This window comes from Pleurodeles waltl, chromosome 3_1 (genome assembly GCF_031143425.1).
Source record: "Pleurodeles waltl isolate 20211129_DDA chromosome 3_1, aPleWal1.hap1.20221129, whole genome shotgun sequence".
Lineage (NCBI taxonomy): Eukaryota > Metazoa > Chordata > Amphibia > Caudata > Salamandridae > Pleurodeles > Pleurodeles waltl.
Genome location: NC_090440.1, coordinates 748756519 through 748775718, shown reverse-complemented (window position 1 = coordinate 748775718; position 19200 = coordinate 748756519). Strand labels below are relative to the sequence as shown.

The following is a 19200-nucleotide window of genomic DNA, read 5'->3' as shown; positions in this document are numbered from 1 at the left end:
TCATATCCCAGTAGGTGGGACTGTGCCACAACTGTTGGTACTCCGTGGGAGCCTGTGTCTTGGGAGAGTGCTGGGCGTACAGAGCGTCTTGGCTGGTCGTAACCACGTCGGCGAGCTGAGGCAGAGCGCGACTTACGGCGGTGCTTTCGGGACCCACTTGAATCTCTGGGTAAATGGCCCCATAGGATTGACTCTGTCAACTCATAACCGGATACAAGCTTACAAAACCCCCGCATAGCAAGGGATCCTCAAGTCAAGTCTTAAGGTGGGGGAATGCTTAAGGGGTCTGCACAGTGCTGACAAGCCATAAGTGCCAAGCAGCTCGAACAGGAATAAAACACTGCAAGGGTAAAGTGGTGGTTCTGTGGTTGGGAAAACTCTGGTCCTGAGCATAAACAAACACTGTCATTTAACTACATCCTCTCAAATATGGCGCCAGGTAAGCCTGCTAAAGTCACTGAAGGAAAGAAAGTGAAGAAAACAAGGGCTCAGCCTACTTTTAGGGGCAAACACTAAAAGAGATAGCCTTGATCCGCTAATTGTAGTAGATGGTCATCCACGAATGGGGACAGTCCAAGAAGTGGATGGAACTACAACCTCAAGGGCATCACCCCTGATTAATTCAATTGGAGAATAAGTGGGCAAGCATTTTGGGGGAGATTTGAATAAAAAAGGGAAGGGAAAACTCCCTAATACCTCACTCGCTCTCCAAGTTTATCCCCCTCCCCATCCGTATAGGAACATGGTAAACCCCATTTGAGTGAGAGGTAGCTAATTTAGAAGCCAGGCTATCATATTTCCCTTGTCTGTTATTAGAGGGACATGGGAGTAAAGGATCCCAAGCAGGCAACTTGGAGACATCACATTGGAGTCAAGGAATTTAAGACTTGGATGTAGAAGCTATTAAAGGATCTTTATCAAAAGCATTTAACTCTATGGTCTCCAGTATAGCTAATGACCCCGAAGGGTCCTTATTAAGTCAAATAAATATGGTACATCAGGAAGACCCTCGGACCTCAATGTCCACTTTGGATATGTCATCTTGTTCCTCGTCATTTATGTTAGATGTCATGGTTTTAATGCATAAAACATTGCACGGCATTTTCAAGGCTGTGCTTTTGAAAACAGATACTTTATAGACTCACCAGCTGTACTTGAAGACTATTTCCTCTTGACTAAAACAGATAAATGGATGTATGTCCAAGGGCCAATCATCCTGATGAACCTGCTGAGGGCACCTTGGTCAATTATTTGGTGGGGCGCTGGGCCTCTGAAGCATTACCTCAGGTGTACATCTCTAAGCATACGATATTACGGGGCTATCTCTCAACCTTAGGGCATTTAAGATACAACTTATGACTAGAAAAGGGAGCCAGGGCCTGATACCCAGGGGCAGGAAAACAATCTCAGTGCACCAGACAACGCCCCCACTCCCTAGTGAAAAATATGGAGACAATGGAAGGGAGGATGTAGTTGGCTAAGAGGGTAAACCCTGTACATTTGTGTTAGTCTTGGGGTACCCTGGTATTAATGTCAATAAACAAATGGAAAATGACCCCCTCCCCCCAAAGCAACAAATGGGGCCTTCTGGTAGGGTCCAGACGGGGCGAAAAATGCAAAATGGGTATCAGCAGAGCCAAAATGTGGAATTAACAAGAAGAGAAACAGGAAGGAGGAGCCAAGAGAGGGAAGGAAAGAACTAAGGGGTCACTCCAGAGGTCTATTCCTGAAAAGGGAAAAACTCCCGTTATAGCTGTAACTTCATAGACCAGGGCAAGGAGGCAAACTCACACAGGTATACTTAGAACCAACAGAAGAGGGAATGCCAGGGAAGTGGCTTAAGAAGCTAAATCCTCTGAACAGGTCTTTGCTTCTTGAGTCCAAGCATCCATTTGATTTCTTCAGCTGATTTGAACCAAGTAGGCTTCTGGGTAAATAAAGAAGACAAGGGGGTAACAAAAATCCTGTTATGCTCAGGATTGATTAGAAATACCCTGCTCAAGGAAAACGGAGAGCTAAAATTTCAGGGGTTGAAGATAGCTAAAGAAGTAGACCTAGAAAAGAGTGTACTCCCAAGTCAGGGCTTCCTGTAGTGCCAAAGTTGTCTTCAGAGCAATCAGGTTAGCTAGGGGACACGCGTGGATACAGGTACATAACAGAAAGCACGGAAAGTAAACTGCATGTTACGTTGCCCCTAGGGAAAGAAACAGCCACATTTCTCTCAATCAGAACAGATATGACTGCCTGGATAGGGGATGTGGGCAACTGGGCTGATCTAAGTAGTATGGATTAGGAAAGGGAATCACTGCACACCATTACCTTGCTCTTCTCATGGATTAAATAATTTAATGAACTTGCAGATTTTTTGAGTAATAACAGAAAAGTATTCAATCTTGTGTTTCCAGGAGACTTGGCTGCGCAGTGAACTCCCGCAAATAGATGGGTTTTTAGAAATCCATCAGAAGGCGCTGGAAAATGATAGAGGTTGTCCCTGTGGTGGGGTTGCTAACGTTGGTATCCACAAAAGTCGCAGTCAGGGTATGGGGAGAGGAGACATAATGTAAATGGATCCTCGCCTATGGCATAATGTTGCTAAAAGTGAACAGTGGGACTAAAGGTATTATTATCTTCAATATTTACTTACTAGAAAAAGTTCCCTTTTTTTTACAAAAAAGTTGGAATTGTTTAAAGAAGACGTAGTTAGTATGGCAATCAGAATTGACCGATAGATTACGTGTTTGTGCTAGCCTGGGCTTTTAATTTATTTAAGAGCTTTGAGGTGTTACAACAAGAGGGGAGTGATCACTACCCATTAAGAACATCCCTTAGCTTAGGTATCCTCCCACAACAGGCCCAGGTGTTCCCTATAAAGATGGGATATCCGAAGCGCCTAAAAACAAGAATCTCGGCGAAGCATTTAAGCCAAATGAAGGCTTTTTAGTATGAATGTAGGGAATTTACACCAGAAGAGCCACATGTCAATGTTTTTTCCTGGTATGAGAAAACACCTGAAGAAGTACTTGCATGTTTAAACGTCAAATTGACTGTCTCTAAAAATACCCAAAATAAAGCTAAAATACCACAACAAGTTAGGGACAGCTGGTTTGATGAAGAATGCAGACACTTAAAGCGGAAAACAGGGAGGTTGGAAAGATATTTAAGGCTCTCTAAAAATAAAATGGGTAAGCTATGTTTATAAAGTTTAAGGAAAGTATATAGCAATCTAAGAGCTGGTAAGAAGTGGGCATATAAAGCAAAATGCTGGGAAACAATTGAGGCAAACAGTATAAGGACACTTTGGAGGTTAGTGCATACTGGGATAGGGAACGTTCAGGGACAACTGACAGGCTCCGTGGGAGAGGATGCCTGGGTACAGTTCCTGAAGGAGACCTATAACAAAGGTGCTGCAAATACCAGGGGCCCAAATGAAATTTCTACAAATGAAGAAACAAAGGAGAGGTTTTGCATGTCATCAATCAGGAAAACAATTGAAATAAAGTTACAAGGGCAGCGGGACCGACAATGTACTTGCTGTAATCATAAAAACGAATATTGCCTGGTGGTCTAGTTTGTTACATTTTATCTTTCAGGAAACACTCTGGGGTGGAAGATTCCCGGATAGTTGGAAGGGGGCAGTAATCAAACCTATATATAAAAAAGGTGAATATTCAATGCACCTAGTGCTGGCAGCCTATCAGGGCAGGATAAGGCCGCAGTTTCGGTAAGGTGCAGTGATGGTTGGTTTCGGAGGTAAAACAAATTGTGATCTTGAAGAAGGGAAGTGCCTGAAAAAGCTGTTATCTCTCCCCTCATCCACAATGGTGCAAGCCATTACAATAGAAGCTGTTCTAACAGGATGGTGTCATTTGGTATGTACAGGGATATTAACATTTTGGAAACGTATAGATTGTGAGGAGACCTAAAAAATATCACTGTTCTGTAAAGTGAGATACTACAAAGTGAGTTAGCATGGGCATGATTAGTCAGAGAAAGGATCTATAACTGCTGCAGGAAGTTGAAAATAAGCACTGGAGATGGGATCGCTCGGATAGGGATAAGTAGGGCTGAGTTCAAAAGAGTAACAAATCAAACCTCTAGAGAGGAGGATTTGGCTTACCTAGCGAATAAGAAATCTGTCTACCACCTGATGAACTTATGGATGCATGATGAGACTTTCCCCTATCTGGAGAAGCTCCCAAATACACAGATGTTGTGCAGCCTTCTGAAATTTAGATGTGGGATAAACCAATTTCTAATCTCGGAGGAGCAGAGATCATTAATAAGCGAAGATAGACCCTGTAAATGTGGCCTTAATATGAAGGGAGGGTTAATACATATTTTGGGGGATTGCCTGTGCCTTCTAGACCAACAGAAATTGTTTTTAAAAACCTGTCATAAAAACATATGATATTTAAAAACCGGGATGAGGAGATCAAATTACTTTGTGAGATGAATTTCCTAGAGGTAACATGCACTATGGGGTGATATTTAGTGTCTGTGGGGACCTTTTTATGATCAATTTGAAATCTTTTATGAAGTATTAGGAGGCGCAATCCTTTCGGTGGATACTAGATTTTAAATTACACCTTTACAGAGTTAATCTTATATTTTAATGTAGTTTTGGGAGTAACCTTTTATTGTATGTAGTCATTGGGGCAGCATAACTACAACTGGTGGATGAACTGAGATTTTAACTAAGTCTTACAGTGAGTATTGTTCAATTTTAGACTTTGATTTTAGTGCAACACGAGTTGTGGAGCTGTGTTTTATGAATTTTTGTTTAAAGACCATGGTCTATATAAACATATGTTTTGACAGTTTCTATGGAACTTCGTGATTTCTCAACAAAAGAAAGTTAAACTAAATGAGAATTGTGTGAATTTAATTCACATAATTGATAGTTCATTTGTTATTGTTAGTGAAGTAGTACACAGACTAAGGAATATAGTGCAGTTTTAGAGCATTTCAGAACCATTTTTGTTTTTATTTTGAACGTGTATAAGTTGCCAATGTAGCTTCTGGTAACAACAAGCATTTACAATGCAATGGGTCTCGCGTTTGCTCTAGTTACAGCTATTAGCATTGTAAATTCCTAACTGGACTTTTCTTCCCACAGAAAATGAAAAGTAAAACAGTTGACATAAGCAAGTCAATTCAAAGGACCACGGCCACCATGAGCGCGAAGGAGAGACACAAAAGGAAAAAGAAGTTCACTCACAATCAAACATATCAGCAAACGTGCAATTATCCATGTAACAGGGTCGATGGCCAAGGCGGTAACAAAATTGCCCCAAGGCGGGACAAACATAAAGCATTTACCAATGTCATCAAAGGATTTTTGAAAGGCAAGCCCAAGAAGGAGTTAAGGTGATGGGTGTGAGGTCGGCGTGATTAAAAGCCCACATAGATACAACACATCAGAAAAGCAGCGCTTACACGATGCTATGCTCAACCTAAAAGGGCTGTACACACAGAAGGAATCTTGATAGGGGTGTGAGTTTCATTAAAATTGACATGTGTTAAATCTGGGCTGATAGTTTCCCAATACATGGTTTTTGCACAAAGGGTGCAATGCCCTGTAGTCATGAAGCAGTTTTAAAACAGATGGTCAGTGGAAATAGCCAGAAATACCACAGAAAGTAGAGCACCGAGTTCCCTCAAAGTAAATATGACTTTTCTACAATGGGTCACCATGACGTACCCTCAAGAATCACCATAACACATTTAAAAACACCCTTAAGCATCAGCCTGCCCAACAGCTATAATGAACTGTTATTGAATAAAAGCTTCGCCCATCTTTGAGTCAGACACAGCTCATGTGTAAACCTCCCAAACAACAAAAGTGATCAGTAACAACTGAATATAGATGGTAAAAGGAGGGAAAGAAAGACCATGCTTTTTCTACAGACAAAACAATAGTGCCATTAGGACTAACCCTTAACACAACCTCAGCTTCTAGAAACAGGGAAAAGAACCATCACTGCTCCAGTAAAGTGTGGTCTTCCCGGCTTAGCACTAAGAGCCAAAGCACAAGCCCAACCAGCAACAGATTCTCCATATAAAAGATACAGCAAATGTGATAAAACTAAATCAAAAATAGGCTACTTTATGAGACCTTGACTTAAACTTTAATACTTTATATTATAGAACTGTATTAACAACTCTTTCAAAAAGTTCATCCCTCTGCCAATCCCTTAACCACACTACCATAAGTGAATCAGGAGGTGCCAGTTTCCCGCATGCACTACACATATGGCCGATACTGCTGATGTGTATGGAGCAACATTATTTCCATAAACCACACACAAGTTTGTCAGACAGCGCTCATGTCTTAATTAAGTCCTTCACGGCGGGCTCTGATTTAACACACTGTCAAAATGAGGCGCCGTGCAGTAAACTGATCAGCATTAGTTCAGACAATATGGCCAAGTGCAGACGCTGGGATTGGAACCCAGGTATCCTTTGTGCAAAACCGCCCCTGGAGCAATATCCCCTTCTCTTGCCCTTATACTACCAAACAACAATGCAGTGTGTTCAGCTGATTCTCGGTCTAAAGTAGTGATGCACGCTCAATGCATATAAGTACCATCTGGTAATTCAATCGGAAGCAATATGCGTATAAACTCTGCAGATGCCATTCTTGAAAAAGCAGAAGGGTAACTGTAAAGGAAGGCTGGAGACTAGTTGAATGTTAATATCAGTGCTTTCCTCTGACTTAACAAACAGCAACTAGACACTAATGACGGCCATTACATGATTAACAAAACAAAGGGGACTTTGGCTTCCCACAGGAACGGCTCTCCGATCACAAGGAAACTGCGAGACACGTGAGTTGTAGCTCAGCTTCAGACACACACAGCAAAGGAGAACTTTTTAGGTTTTGTCCACTCAGCTGCCCTGCACCTAGAATTTTACTTCCCTTAAATGTGCACTGGAAAGACCAAAACAGTGTCTGACAAAGTAATTATAGCGTTCCCATAGCTCTTATCATTGTCCGAGAGCTCTGAAATAATTTGGAAGAACACTGAATGAAGAATGAACGAATGAGAACAATATATAAAGCGCTGCAGCTGCTCCAACGGTAGAGTCCAGGCGCTAGCAGTGGAAATAAAAACAGAATGACTAGTAATTGCTTTCTAACAAAAAAGGCGAGGAAAAAGGTTCATATTTCTTTATAAATATGAGTCTTTAAAGGGGCTTTGAAAATAGACTCCGAAGAAATGTTCCGTCGACGGTAAGGAAGACAGTACACAGTTTGGGAGCCAAAAAGGGAAAGGCCGTGCCTCCAGCTCTCGGTTTCTGTATTCTTGGGAAATATCTGATTTTGGTGGGTAGAACCTACATTTCTAAAGGGATGGTACTTTTGAATCTTGTTTTGACTGTCACTTAGGCCCGTCATTTGCAGTGCCCTAAAGGTGACTAGGAGTGCTTTGAATTGTATCCTTTGGCTGATAGGAAGCCAGTGGAGTCTTTTTAACCCCTTTCGGGTTGAGTGGCCTTGTGAAATGTTCAGCACAAGGCGAGGCGCACTGAACCCGCTGTAGTCAATTTACCAGCTCTTGAGGGGCTTGTGTGTAAGAAACAATTCACACCTCCTATTGCCAATTGCCACTGGTGAATTCCTGGTGTTAACTATGGATTTTCTCGCCCAGAAGAGTGCCTAGTAAACCAACGTCTTCTTAGCATGCACATTACCAAGCAGTGAAACAGCATCTCCAGAGGGCAGGTGATGTTTTCCACCACTCTCCTAAGTCAATACAATATGAGCAAGATAGCATTTCGTTCCTGGGTTCCTGCGTGCAACAAGGGATGTGAAATAGTTTCAAATGATGAATTTTAGCAGATGTTAAGTGCAACCTCACATGAATTTTCTTCTGAATTTCTCTGTTATGAGGATAACATGACATATCATTGACTATCTACTGGCATTATCCAAGTGGTGGCAAGCGCATCAGTGCACAGTTCATTTCGTATCACATAGAGCCTCCGGAATGCCGTCATCTTGGAGAATGAATTTTCCCCATCTCTTAATTTCTTGCTATCTGTCTCTAGAGTCCTGCAGATGGTATGTGTGTCATTCTTACAGAGGAGCAAGATCTTTATCGCTTAAAAGGGCTCCTGAATCTGGTAGTCCCACTTCGATGAAAATTTGTTATATTCAAAATAGCTTGTGGTCTGTATTACCAATCCAGTATCCATCTTCAAAAATAGGTCTCCGCTGGTTATACCCAAATAAGGACAGCTCTTTTATCCAGTTCTAAAGTACAAAAGTCTGGAGCACTGATTTGATAGCTGATAGCCCTGTTACTCTGGTAAATCATACTCAATGTACTGCAACACGAGAGCGAGAAGCTAGGTCAACTCATGGGGTTTGATGAACCCAGTGCTATAGCCTATGAGGGGTAGGTAGACACAGACCATTTGTAGATTGCTGCACAGTAAGGCGTATAGAAAGATCCACTGTAGGTCGAAGTAGATCAAGCCATGATGATTCTAGTAGTGACCTTCTCTTTAACGCAGGAATTTGCAGTAGTGTTGTCAGTATGGGCCAAGAATACAATAACACCCCTTATCACTTTCCTTGCCTCAGCCTGGCTCTAAGACAGGGAATGTGACTACTGCACTCCCTCTGGCCTGTCTTTTCCCTGTGAAGTTCATAAATGGTGCTAGGGAATGAGAGCCGACCATCTCTGCACTCACAGAGACCCTCTGTCTAAATGTTTGTGTGTGGTGTTTAAGTCCCAGAGCGCTCTCTTATAGCATTGCTCCTTTGGTGAATGTTTCCCTATTCAATGGCTGTGCATCTAAGTGAGAACTTGCATCTTTGGCCCCCACTCTAAACCTGCTTTTATGTTCCTCTAGATGTATGTACCCCATCTCCAGCTCTCACAACATTTACTGCTTTAAGTTTATTTACTGTATCCTGCTCCATTCACTTTTTCTGTAGAATTATGGCTGTGACGCAGAAAATTGGAAATAAATAAAGATTGACAGGTCCATGGAATTAAGAACTCAGAAAAGTCACAAAATTGAACAACCTTCTTACATGGGAGCTTTAGCTCTCTTTTTCTGGTGTCTCTCTTTTGTTTTAGGAGTAGGACTTAAAAAGAGGAAAACATTTCTACTACACCGGAAAGTTAACAAGGTCACTCTTGTAAACCCAAATCACCCTTCAAATGTCTCTGTCATAGACCCTCAGTTTTAACATTTTCAAAGTGTTTTTTTTAATTCGTGCAAAGTGAATTAAAACCATTTCATGTACATAGCAACACTAAAAACGAAATGGACTTTCATATTTAGTGAAACAAGTTAATGGTAACAACATGATCAATTCTTAAAAGGAATGACAAAAATAAGCTGTGGTCAATACAACACTAGATAGAAGTGACAAGGATAGTCAGCTCTTAAGGTGTATTATCTTCTCAGTCATTGTCAAAGATTTGACGAAGTGGGCGCTAAGGCTGGTGCTGTTCCTATTAAAGAATTCAAGAACTGCTAGACTACGGGTTTACATTCCTTAAAGCGTGCAAAATATAAACGCGTTGTCATAAATATCTAATTTCTGCTGATCACTGTTTGTCTAGAAAAACAAAGCAGAAGAAGGAAAAGCAATGTTCGGTTTCATTTTTTTTAAACTGCAGCTTTAAATATGCTCGGTATCCTGTCTTTCACCTTTGCTACTGACAGGAGGCATTATGACTTCATAACTCAGTAATAACTTACTACTCTCGAATATTAGTGGCAGGCATTAATGCAGAGCTTACAAGTGAATCGTGTATTTGTTACATTAAATTAAATGTGTGGTTAGTGTATTTCCCCGGTATTAGTGTTTACATATTTTAATTTAAATATACTGCAGAAAGAGAAGCCAAACAAAATAACAGCACACATATTTCATACATGTGACCTTTCAAATTACTGTTTCTGTTCAAAGCACTTCAGTGGAAGGTTTGGGGCTTATAAGCATTTTAAAGTCAAGCGAACCTTCATACAGCTTGGATTGGTTGAGTGCTAAGTCTGAGTGAGATAGTATGGAGTGAATGTGAGTGCACAAAGATGAGAAATGATGCACACTACGTAAAGACACAGGGAAAAAGCATAAACTGGATAGGAGGGCACTGATTCTCTGAAAGAGTACAGAGTTGCCCAGAAGGCACAGACGAGGTGACATGGTAGCACAATAGGGAGAATGTACTCCCTAGGATAGATGACTGAGTATGAGTAAGGAGGCTCTGTGAAGGCAAAAGGGGACCTAGTAGGCACTGTTGGAGATGGCATAGCTTAGACAGGAGCGCACTGCTTAAGGGTGCCATGTGTGTGGGGGGGGGCTCTGGCAAGGCACAGTGTGAAAACAAACATGCTGGGTGAAATAGTACGTAGAAAGTGAGGGATCTCATAGTGGGTGAAAGGGCGGAAGAGGTTAGATTGATAAGTGGGAATTGGGATGGAGTGGGAGAGGAAAGAGAGCAGTGAGAATGTAGGAAGTGGGTGAGGCTGACACAAAGTTCCACCCACTCTTGTGCACGCCGCTCCATATTTGCCACTCTATTTTTCTGACTCGTGTCATCCACATTTGGTTCATTCCTCTATTTAACTGTATGTTTCCTTTCCACACTTTTTTGTCTCCACTCTATGTAGCTAAACATATTGTTAGCTTACAGTTGACTTCGAGCCTCCCATTGCTTACCACTGGTTGACTTTCCTGTCACTCTCATTTGCTGCCTTCGTATTAGTCAGGTTCAGAGGACTTTCCTTCCTCTTCTGATGATTGTTCCTCCACTGGAGCATGACACCATTACTTATGTTCTTCCACTACTCCCTTTTTACGTCCTACTGTTTTTCTTTTAGTTAAGCAATATACGAGATTGCTTGTGTTTTCTAGCTATCTCCCTAATGTACTTTGTTTTTTTCTTTCTCATCTGTGTGTTTCTCCTCTTGCCCTCCCTCCCTGTGTTGCTGTTTTCTGCTTCCTCCAGACCCACCGACCTTCCAGTGCGATTCTTGCTTCTCTCTCACTTTCCATTGTTCATTTGCTTCCACATTCCACCATGCCCACCCTCCTTTGTCTGTGTGCTTCCCATCCCCACCTTCTTTTGTCCATTGATTCTCAGTTGTTGTCTCTCACTTGTCCTTCTCTCTCAAACCCACACCCTTCTATTCTGCTCTCACTCGCTCCAAGTTGTCTCATCCCCAACCCTCTCCTCAACCCCATTCTACTCCCCCATTTTTTTTTTATAAAGGTGCATTAGCACTATTCAAATAAAGCACATTGCACATAGCCTTTTATTTACTAATTCATCTCAAAAGGGTAAATAAAAAGAAAAAAATGCTTGCCTCGTTTTATAGGTGCATGCCTACAAACTGACACAACAGCTGCATTAGAGTTCTTTTTGTTTACATTATTTTCAGCCATGTTGTACAGAATGTCTAAAAATAATTGCCAAAGCCAATAGGTCTCATAAGATGAGACCTAGTGCTTTGTCAATGCTTGTTTTGATTTGGCCCTTTACTAATATTTTGTACTTCATATTTCTGTTTTACTTTTTTTCTCATTATTTGTTTTATTTCGGCCTTTGCCTTTATTCAAAATGTTTGTCCTAAAACCTTTTTCCCTCAGGTCCTTATTTTCTGTGTTAGCCTTTCATGCATTTGCTCTGCTTTTGCCCCATTTCATGAATAGATTATTTATGTTGCCTTTTCCTTTTACTGGTTCTTGTTTGGCATTCTGTTTTGCTCATTTGATTTCTAAGGTTTGCCCCACTTGTTTCTCACCCTTGATGTTTTTGTATTTGTTTTGAGTTTTTTTTAAGGTTTGGATTTTGAGAATTTAGCTGTAAAGCAGACCTTTTGCTTATAATCTACATAGTGTGAGTTTTGGGTCCGTCCCCTTCAACCATTGGCTTTTTTCAACCATCCTCTTTCAGGATCTTTTCAATTGCGTCTTTGATTAGCACAGTGAAGTATTTATATGTCATCTATTGCTGTTTGCAGATTATATGTATCCTTCCACCTCCACTCCAGTGCTTATACTGAACTGAATGCAAAGTAGGTAGCTTTCAATAGAGTTGGTCTTCGGTTTCTTTATAGTATCAATGTGCTTATGCCCCGTGCGTTAGGACATTAAACCCAAACCTATGGACTTTGCCAATGATTTTTAAGTTAAAGCTTACTAGACAGTGCTGCTGTCTGGTTGTAAAGGAATATTGGGGACTTGCTGACAGCTTTCCTAAGAAGGCATTCCACTCACTGCTTACCATTGGTTTGTGTTTTGTAACTCACATTTGCTTGCTTTCTATTTGCTGGCTTTATTTGTTTTAGGCTGTCTAGCACGTCTTCATCCCTCCCTTGGAGCATAGCCTTTTTACCACCTGGCTCCTTATTTTCTTCTTCCATTGGGTGCTTGCTTTCTGAAAACTCTTTTTTTCATTTTCATGAGGTAGTCCACATAGGTACCGGTTTTCAGTTGTCACCCTTGTATACTAGTTCATGAAGCAGTAAATGTGCTGTATTTCTTTGAAAAGCTTTCTTGCCTTCTTCTTTCTGCTTGACTAATTGTACTTATCTCTGCCACTGCCAGTCCATCAATCTCACATGCCTATGAGGAACAATTTTCTGTTTACAAGCTTGTTTATTTTGCTCATTGCTCTTTACTAATAGCATTACTTTAATAATCATCTTCCATACTTTCACACCCATGCCATAGGTCCTGGAAGTAGGGGAGTGTGTGTTGCTGAAGCATCCCTAAAATACCTATGCTAGAGTTCAGACATGAATAAGCATTAAACAGACCTCTAAATTGTGTTGCTGTGAATTCAAAGACATAGGTCAGTTATTAGGCTCTTTCTTCCAGGGAGCTTGGTGTTTACTTTTCTTTCTCTGGCTGCAAAGTGAGAGGAATTATGACAATCTTGCTGGGCCTTGGGGTGTGAAAGGAAAGGCTGTATAATGTTATTTTGTGTAGCACACAGCACAATGTACATGCCTGTAAATGAACTGTGCAAATATTTCAGAAAATATCAGAATTTGGAAAGCACAAATGGAGCTCATTTTTGTAATTCTGAAGTGTGGTGGAAACAAATATTTTAATACAATCAAAACAAATCAATACACTAGGTGATGCTGATTTCCACACATAGTTTGTGTGCTATATAATTTTACCAGTAACACTGTGGGCCTGATTACGACCTTGGCGTATAGGATACTCCGCCACAATTGTGACTGATATCCCACGCGCAGTTTACAAGTTCCAAAGGATATAATGGAACTTGTAGAATGGCAGGCGGGATATCCGTCACATTTGTGGCAGAGAATCCCATCCGTTAAGGTCATTATCAGACCCTGTATGTCTGTGCAAATGCAATGGTCATTTAAATTGAATCAGTTCACTACAGCACCATGCCTTAGTAATATATTTGTGGCAGTGTGTCTGAAAATGTAGCACCAGCTTGGTACTGCACCCTTCCCACTCTCCTGCTGAATACTTTGGCTACACTTGTTTTTTGCATGACATGTGGATATTTCAAAATCACTGACTTCAATGATGTAACATGAATGGCAACATCCGCACTCTGAAAATTATTCCAGCACCACTGGAGCATGCCAATTGGTAAGTGTTAACCCATGCATAAGCCCTTGTTGGCACACATCTTTACAACTATCCTGTTTCTATGCAGGTATTGAAGGAAGCAGCCTACTGTAATTTAAAGAGCATTTGCTAAAATATCTGGTGCACACTTCTCAGCTTTTACTTCAGTACTGAGTGTTTAAACATGAGTGTGGAAAAAGACTAGTCTTCATCAATGAGGCATATATAGTGTGTTATTTTCAATTCCCATCTCAACTAAATTATAGCAGATTTTAATATGATCTGCTGCTGAAAACAGTGCAGGAACGCATTCAGAGGAATTTTCACAAGCATCTAAGACTAAACAATATTATATAATTGAAAGCAATAAAGGAAATATGTGCACGGACATTATAAATGACAATTAGAAGAACCGTCCAATATGACCCTCTTATCAGCAACACTTATCATGGAAGTCTGGACAAAGCAAGGGTCTATGTAAAAGAGAGTTTATAGCTCTTGTTACCTTAACAGAGCCTGTTTCTAAGCATTCATAATGTATACAGATGAGAGACCAAAGCAATAAGTAAATTGTGATGCCTAAGATTGTGTTCCATTCTAATTCAATAACCAAGTTACTTCCTTTGCACACTTGACTCGCTGAAGGTAGAGCTAGCATGCAGAAAAGGCCTACCCCAGGGTGTGGTAGAGGAGCAGTGACTCAGATACAGCATAGCACAGTACTGTCAGATCTGTGTCTTTAATAGAGACTAAGGGCATATTTTAGATGGCAGTATGGAATGGAACTCTCAAAATAACGCCACAACTCATCCAGCACCATGTACATCCTTCACCCCACCGATATCCACCTGTCCCTGACCACCACCCTGCTGGCATCAATGAAGCCTTCCGCTGCACTACAGACCATCATTTTTGACCCCTGGAAAAATGTTTGCAAGTGCCCATGGCGTATAACATCACTAAAAATCATTGGCAGAGGCAAAACTAGCCCTATTGGCTTCGCCAATGCTTGTTTTTTGTTTATCGTTCCCTCACAAATGATGAGGCACAGATAAATGAGAGGTCCAAAAATTGGAAGCAGGCAGATTGTGTGTCACATCCTGAGAAGTCTCTGTTGGACGTCGTGAAAAATAAAGGAACTGTGAGAGCAATGTTGCAAAGTGTGCACAGAAACAGGGACACGATGGATTTGTGGTGGAGGGCAAAATGTGTAGAAAGGTCGGTGGCAGAGGGAACACAAAAGTTGAAAATTCTAAACAAGAAACGGGTAAACGAAGGACGCGATCGCTGCAAAAGAAACGCAAGCCTTCCCCCTTGAAACGCATGAAAGTGGGCAGTGTAATGGGGGCGACCGGAAGTCTAACAGCGATGCCAGTGTGCACATGCTGGAATTCTAACGCTACTTTCGTAGTATAATACGGGCCAATAAAATTAGCACCACTATGCCCAACCGAAAACAAAACGCGCCAAGCCCCTCCGCAGAGCTCTGCCGGCACGTCACGCCTGACCTGTGTACATGGGTTGGTTACCTGGTGACTAGAACGTAATTACAGCACGGGGCAGTGGCTACATTCGTGCTGTGGGTGGAGGTGCTTAGAAAAGCCTAAAGATGGGCATTCCCTGCCTGCTATCGCCATGGTTACCAGTTTATGTTGTGTTGCATAGAGTGACCGCCTGGGCGCAGATTCGGCGCCAGATTGGCTCTGATAGAATCCAGGACCATCGGGGTTTCTGGGAGACAATCAAACTTGTCACACGGCGGAGAAACGTAAACGCACTAGAGGTTGCAACCAATGCAGTGATGCAGCACCACGCTTTGCAAAACGTGACAGCATTGTTCCTGGCATGGAAGCAGTGACGTGTGCAGCAGTGCGGTGCCAAAAGAACACAAACTATGTAAAGTCTCATAGCAACACTAGAAAAGGGTAATAATGGGGCTGGCCTACTGGCGTGAGTTCTTAAAATGTAACCGATTCTATCAGGTGTCAGGAGAGCTGCTACCCTGGCAACAGATGTGGGGCAGTTATGAAGTCCGTCCGTACATCTTCCAGTGACATCTAAACCCAAGGGTGGCCTCAGTGTATGAGCACCATTTCTTCTAGGCTTCTAGGCACAAACTAGACTTCCTGCCCATACTCTTTTAACACTGTGGAAAACACCATGGCCTGGCACCCAACTGCGCACTCAGACCAAAATGAAGTCAGGGGCAGAATCCTCCCGATCTCCCGCACAATCACCCCCAACCCCCTATACAGAACAGATTACTGTAAACGTGGTTCACTTCGCTCTAAGGAATGAGATATGGGCAATTAATAATACAGACGGGCAATACAAAAGCGGATGATGGAACCCTCGCCACGGGATTCCCCAGTTTTTCAACAGAAGGATGGATAATCTGGGGAGCATTGTCCGAGTAGCCATTCTGCCTTTAGAGCGAGAAAGGACAGGGACGAAGCTATCCCTTGTGCAGCGGTACAGAGCTCTGAGAGGCCCGCTCTCGCAAACCCAATTACGGCCAGGTGTCTACTACCCAACCAGGAAGCAAGGGGCCCACTTTCAGTGCTTGCATCAATGCCCGTGTGGACACACTTGGCACGCCACTGGGCACGGTGTGTTCTCAGGTAAACGCCTCTGTGCTAAGCGCTGTGAAGAAGATGAAGATAGTTGTGCTTTAAAACAGTGCAATGTTAAAAAAACAGGCTGTTAGCTAACATAAAACGCAATGCATGCTGTGCGCTGACTGAATGTGCTGAAATTGCAGACCAGCATCAATAGCTCCCAGGGCTGACAGCCCCGGGAGCAAAGAAAACCGAAACACGCTGACAACCGTCCGTTTCATGGATTTTAGAGCACTGGATTTTTGATCGACTACACGCACTATCTGCTTTTATGCGACCCCTCAAATGCGCTGAAATGCAGCCAAAATCGGGCTTCGTTAAAGCAGATGACTGGATTTCTGAGAGGCAACCCCTTCACACCTGCTAGCGGCCCAGGCAGGTCAGGAATAAAGGTGTATTGATCCGCGAGGCTGTCACAAGCACAGCATTGTGATCTTGTGTTACACTCTACCCGCAACGCACCCCTCTTGAAGGGCGCACTCACGACTGAAGTCGGGACCACACTACAATGCGGCCAAAGGAATCGGGCGAGCATTATCACTTTCAGAATAAGGTGCGGGGAGGGGTAGCGTTTAAGATGCATCGAGGGAGCATGATGCCAGCTTCGACCGGAGATGTCACCGCACCGTTTTCAACACACGACGACATTGAGAGAATGGAGTACTGGGTATTACAATGAAACACACGCACATTTTCCTTTTGTGAAGCTCGTTGGGCGTATTTTGTGGAATGCCCATTCCTGTTTCTGGAGACAACTGTGCCCTCTGCATGCATCTGCCCAGGTTGCCACAGGCTGAGTCCCCGCTGCTGCGCGCGGCGCTATGCATGGCTGGTGCACCCCTGGCACAGCCGCAGTGTATCTATGTCAGACTGCTCAGAAAGCATGAACCGCCAGCGCTGGTGTCTTACCGGCCTCCAGCCCTCGGAGAAGCAGCAGTAGCAGTCCAATGCCCAGCAGAAGGTGCGAGGCTCCCCCGGTGACGGCTGTCCTCTGCCCGCACACACCGCTCCATGCTGCAGGTAGTGCCCGCAGGTGCGCAGCGCCCAGCCCAGCCTCACGCCGAGCCATCTCGGGACTCGGACATGTACACCCTGCGCGTCCTGGCTGGAAGCCACCCGCCGGACTGAGCCTCAAAGGGTACTCCCGGGGGACCCCGCAGACAAACCGCTCCAGCCCAGAGGTGCCCAGGGGCCCGAGCGCTCCTCGCGCTGGCAAGAGGAGGTGTGGTCACTTGGCGTCCTCTGTTGCTCGGGGATGCTCCTGTTGTTGCAGCGGGGAAACGTCCCTTCATTGAGAAAGAAATCACGTAGCAACCGGGGAAAAGCCAGTGCTCTGGGAGCAGCGCAATCACCGAGGTCCTCTACTGGGTGCGCAAGGAACTGCACCCCGGGCCGCTGCACGCCGAGCCCACCTGCAGCAAACCTCAGCAGATAGGCTCCTCTCAGCGCAGCACCACCCCGGCTCCGACGCTGCTGGAGTGCACAGAACAACGTCTCTCCACAGTGGGCCGTGTGACGGCGCTGGAAAGACCTGAAGTCAACTGCGTCTCAAGTGTCGGCGCCTGAATTGATGTGCAAGGATCGCACTCCTTAGGATCAGAAACCGCGCGCTCAAAGTGGTTTTTCCCCCTTCTTTGTTTTCAACGAAATGAAAATGTCACACACGATAAAATCACGTAGAAATCAATCACCGCTTTAGAGCCGTGTGTGGTGCTAAAAGTCGCAAAAAGTTCCTTCTCCCAATACATAGTAATCAAAAACTGTTTAAACGTTCACCCAGTTGTATACCACACTATTAGTATTTTGTATATAGATGTGTGATTTTGGCAAAGCAGACGTTTTTATTAATATAACTTTCACATAGAGGTATTTATCGTTTATTAGCGCAACTCATACATGGAATCTGTTTAAATACAACTGGTATATTAAAGGCAAAGCGGTTTTTTAGAAAAAAATAAGTCACTTAGCATCTTGCCATTTTTCACATATAAACAAATATGAACAGCAGAAGAGCGACTGGGGTAGAAAGTAATATTTTGTGCCAACATCGCTGCTGGATGTGCACATGCTAAGACCCTCGTTGTTTAGGTTTAGCATAGCTTGAGAACTCTACCCTGGGTTAGAAAGCTTATCTTCTCCTGTCTGCCTATCAAGGACGACATTGTGAAAAATAACGCATTTTCTTTTTGTAGGACATCTCCAAAATTCCATATCTACCTCCATTACCCAGGACAGTGTGGATTGCAGACTAGATATTTATTTTCGCCGGAGTCCCGAGTCAGGGGCTATTACACGTGTTAGGTAAATATTCAATATGTTTTGCCTAAAAAATGGCTAAAATGAAAAATAACACATGCAACTCATTTTTAGAAGGAACACTTGAAGAGCAACTGGTTTGTGGAATCCTTCAACCAGTGACACATGTCAACCAGCCCAGCATACAGACAAACATGACAAAAGTAATACTATTCATTTTCAAGTGGGGAGCAACAAAGTAATTTATCACCGGCTGGCCTCTCTTCCTACTAATTGTTGTTGTTTTTCCCCATTGAAAACAGAGTTGGAGGTTTTGCCATGAAATATCCCCATGGCTGACATTCCTCTTTAGCCTTTCAAGCACATGAACTTTGGGGTGGAGGTTAGACTCATTAATTCCCCTTGGTTTTGGGTTATCAGACAGAAGATGTCAATTGGCATGGGGTCTTGCAGAAGCAAGTTAAAACAAAAACAGCTCATGTTGGGAAGAACGTTCTCTAGATGGCTGGGAAAGCTGTACCGCCCTGTCCTGTTTTTGTATATTCTGCCTTATGATTTTCCTAAAGTGAACTCAGCAAACTGCATTTGCGCCACATTTTATTGTTATTGTTTGGCATCAAAGCTAGGCATCAGGTATATCCAACATGGGCCTCTAAAATCAACACAACAACAGTAGTGACAGCAGTTACAACTTTCGGCTTTATGCCTTTTCTCAGGTAGCTTTCGTGGTGAGATTGCCTT

At 43.0% G+C, this 19200-nt stretch overlaps 1 protein-coding gene across 9 annotated transcripts in view; it reads right to left on the bottom strand.

Annotated features, from left to right (window-relative positions):
- The window catches only part of KIAA1549L (KIAA1549 like), a 526680-nt gene extending 508968 nt beyond the window's left edge, over positions 1 to 17712 (bottom strand). For 3 of the 9 annotated variants that reach the window (XM_069223528.1, XM_069223529.1, XM_069223530.1), the window contains exon 1: positions 17113 to 17345. In XM_069223528.1, the coding sequence (XP_069079629.1) occupies positions 17113 to 17272 (160 nt within the window). In that variant the 5' untranslated portion in view covers positions 17273 to 17345. Of the gene's footprint in view, positions 1 to 17112 lie in introns of all 9 variants that reach the window. The other 6 variants (XM_069223533.1, XM_069223534.1, XM_069223535.1 and 3 more) reach the window with 5 other exon arrangements.
- Positions 17713 to 19200: the final 1488 nt, after the last annotated feature.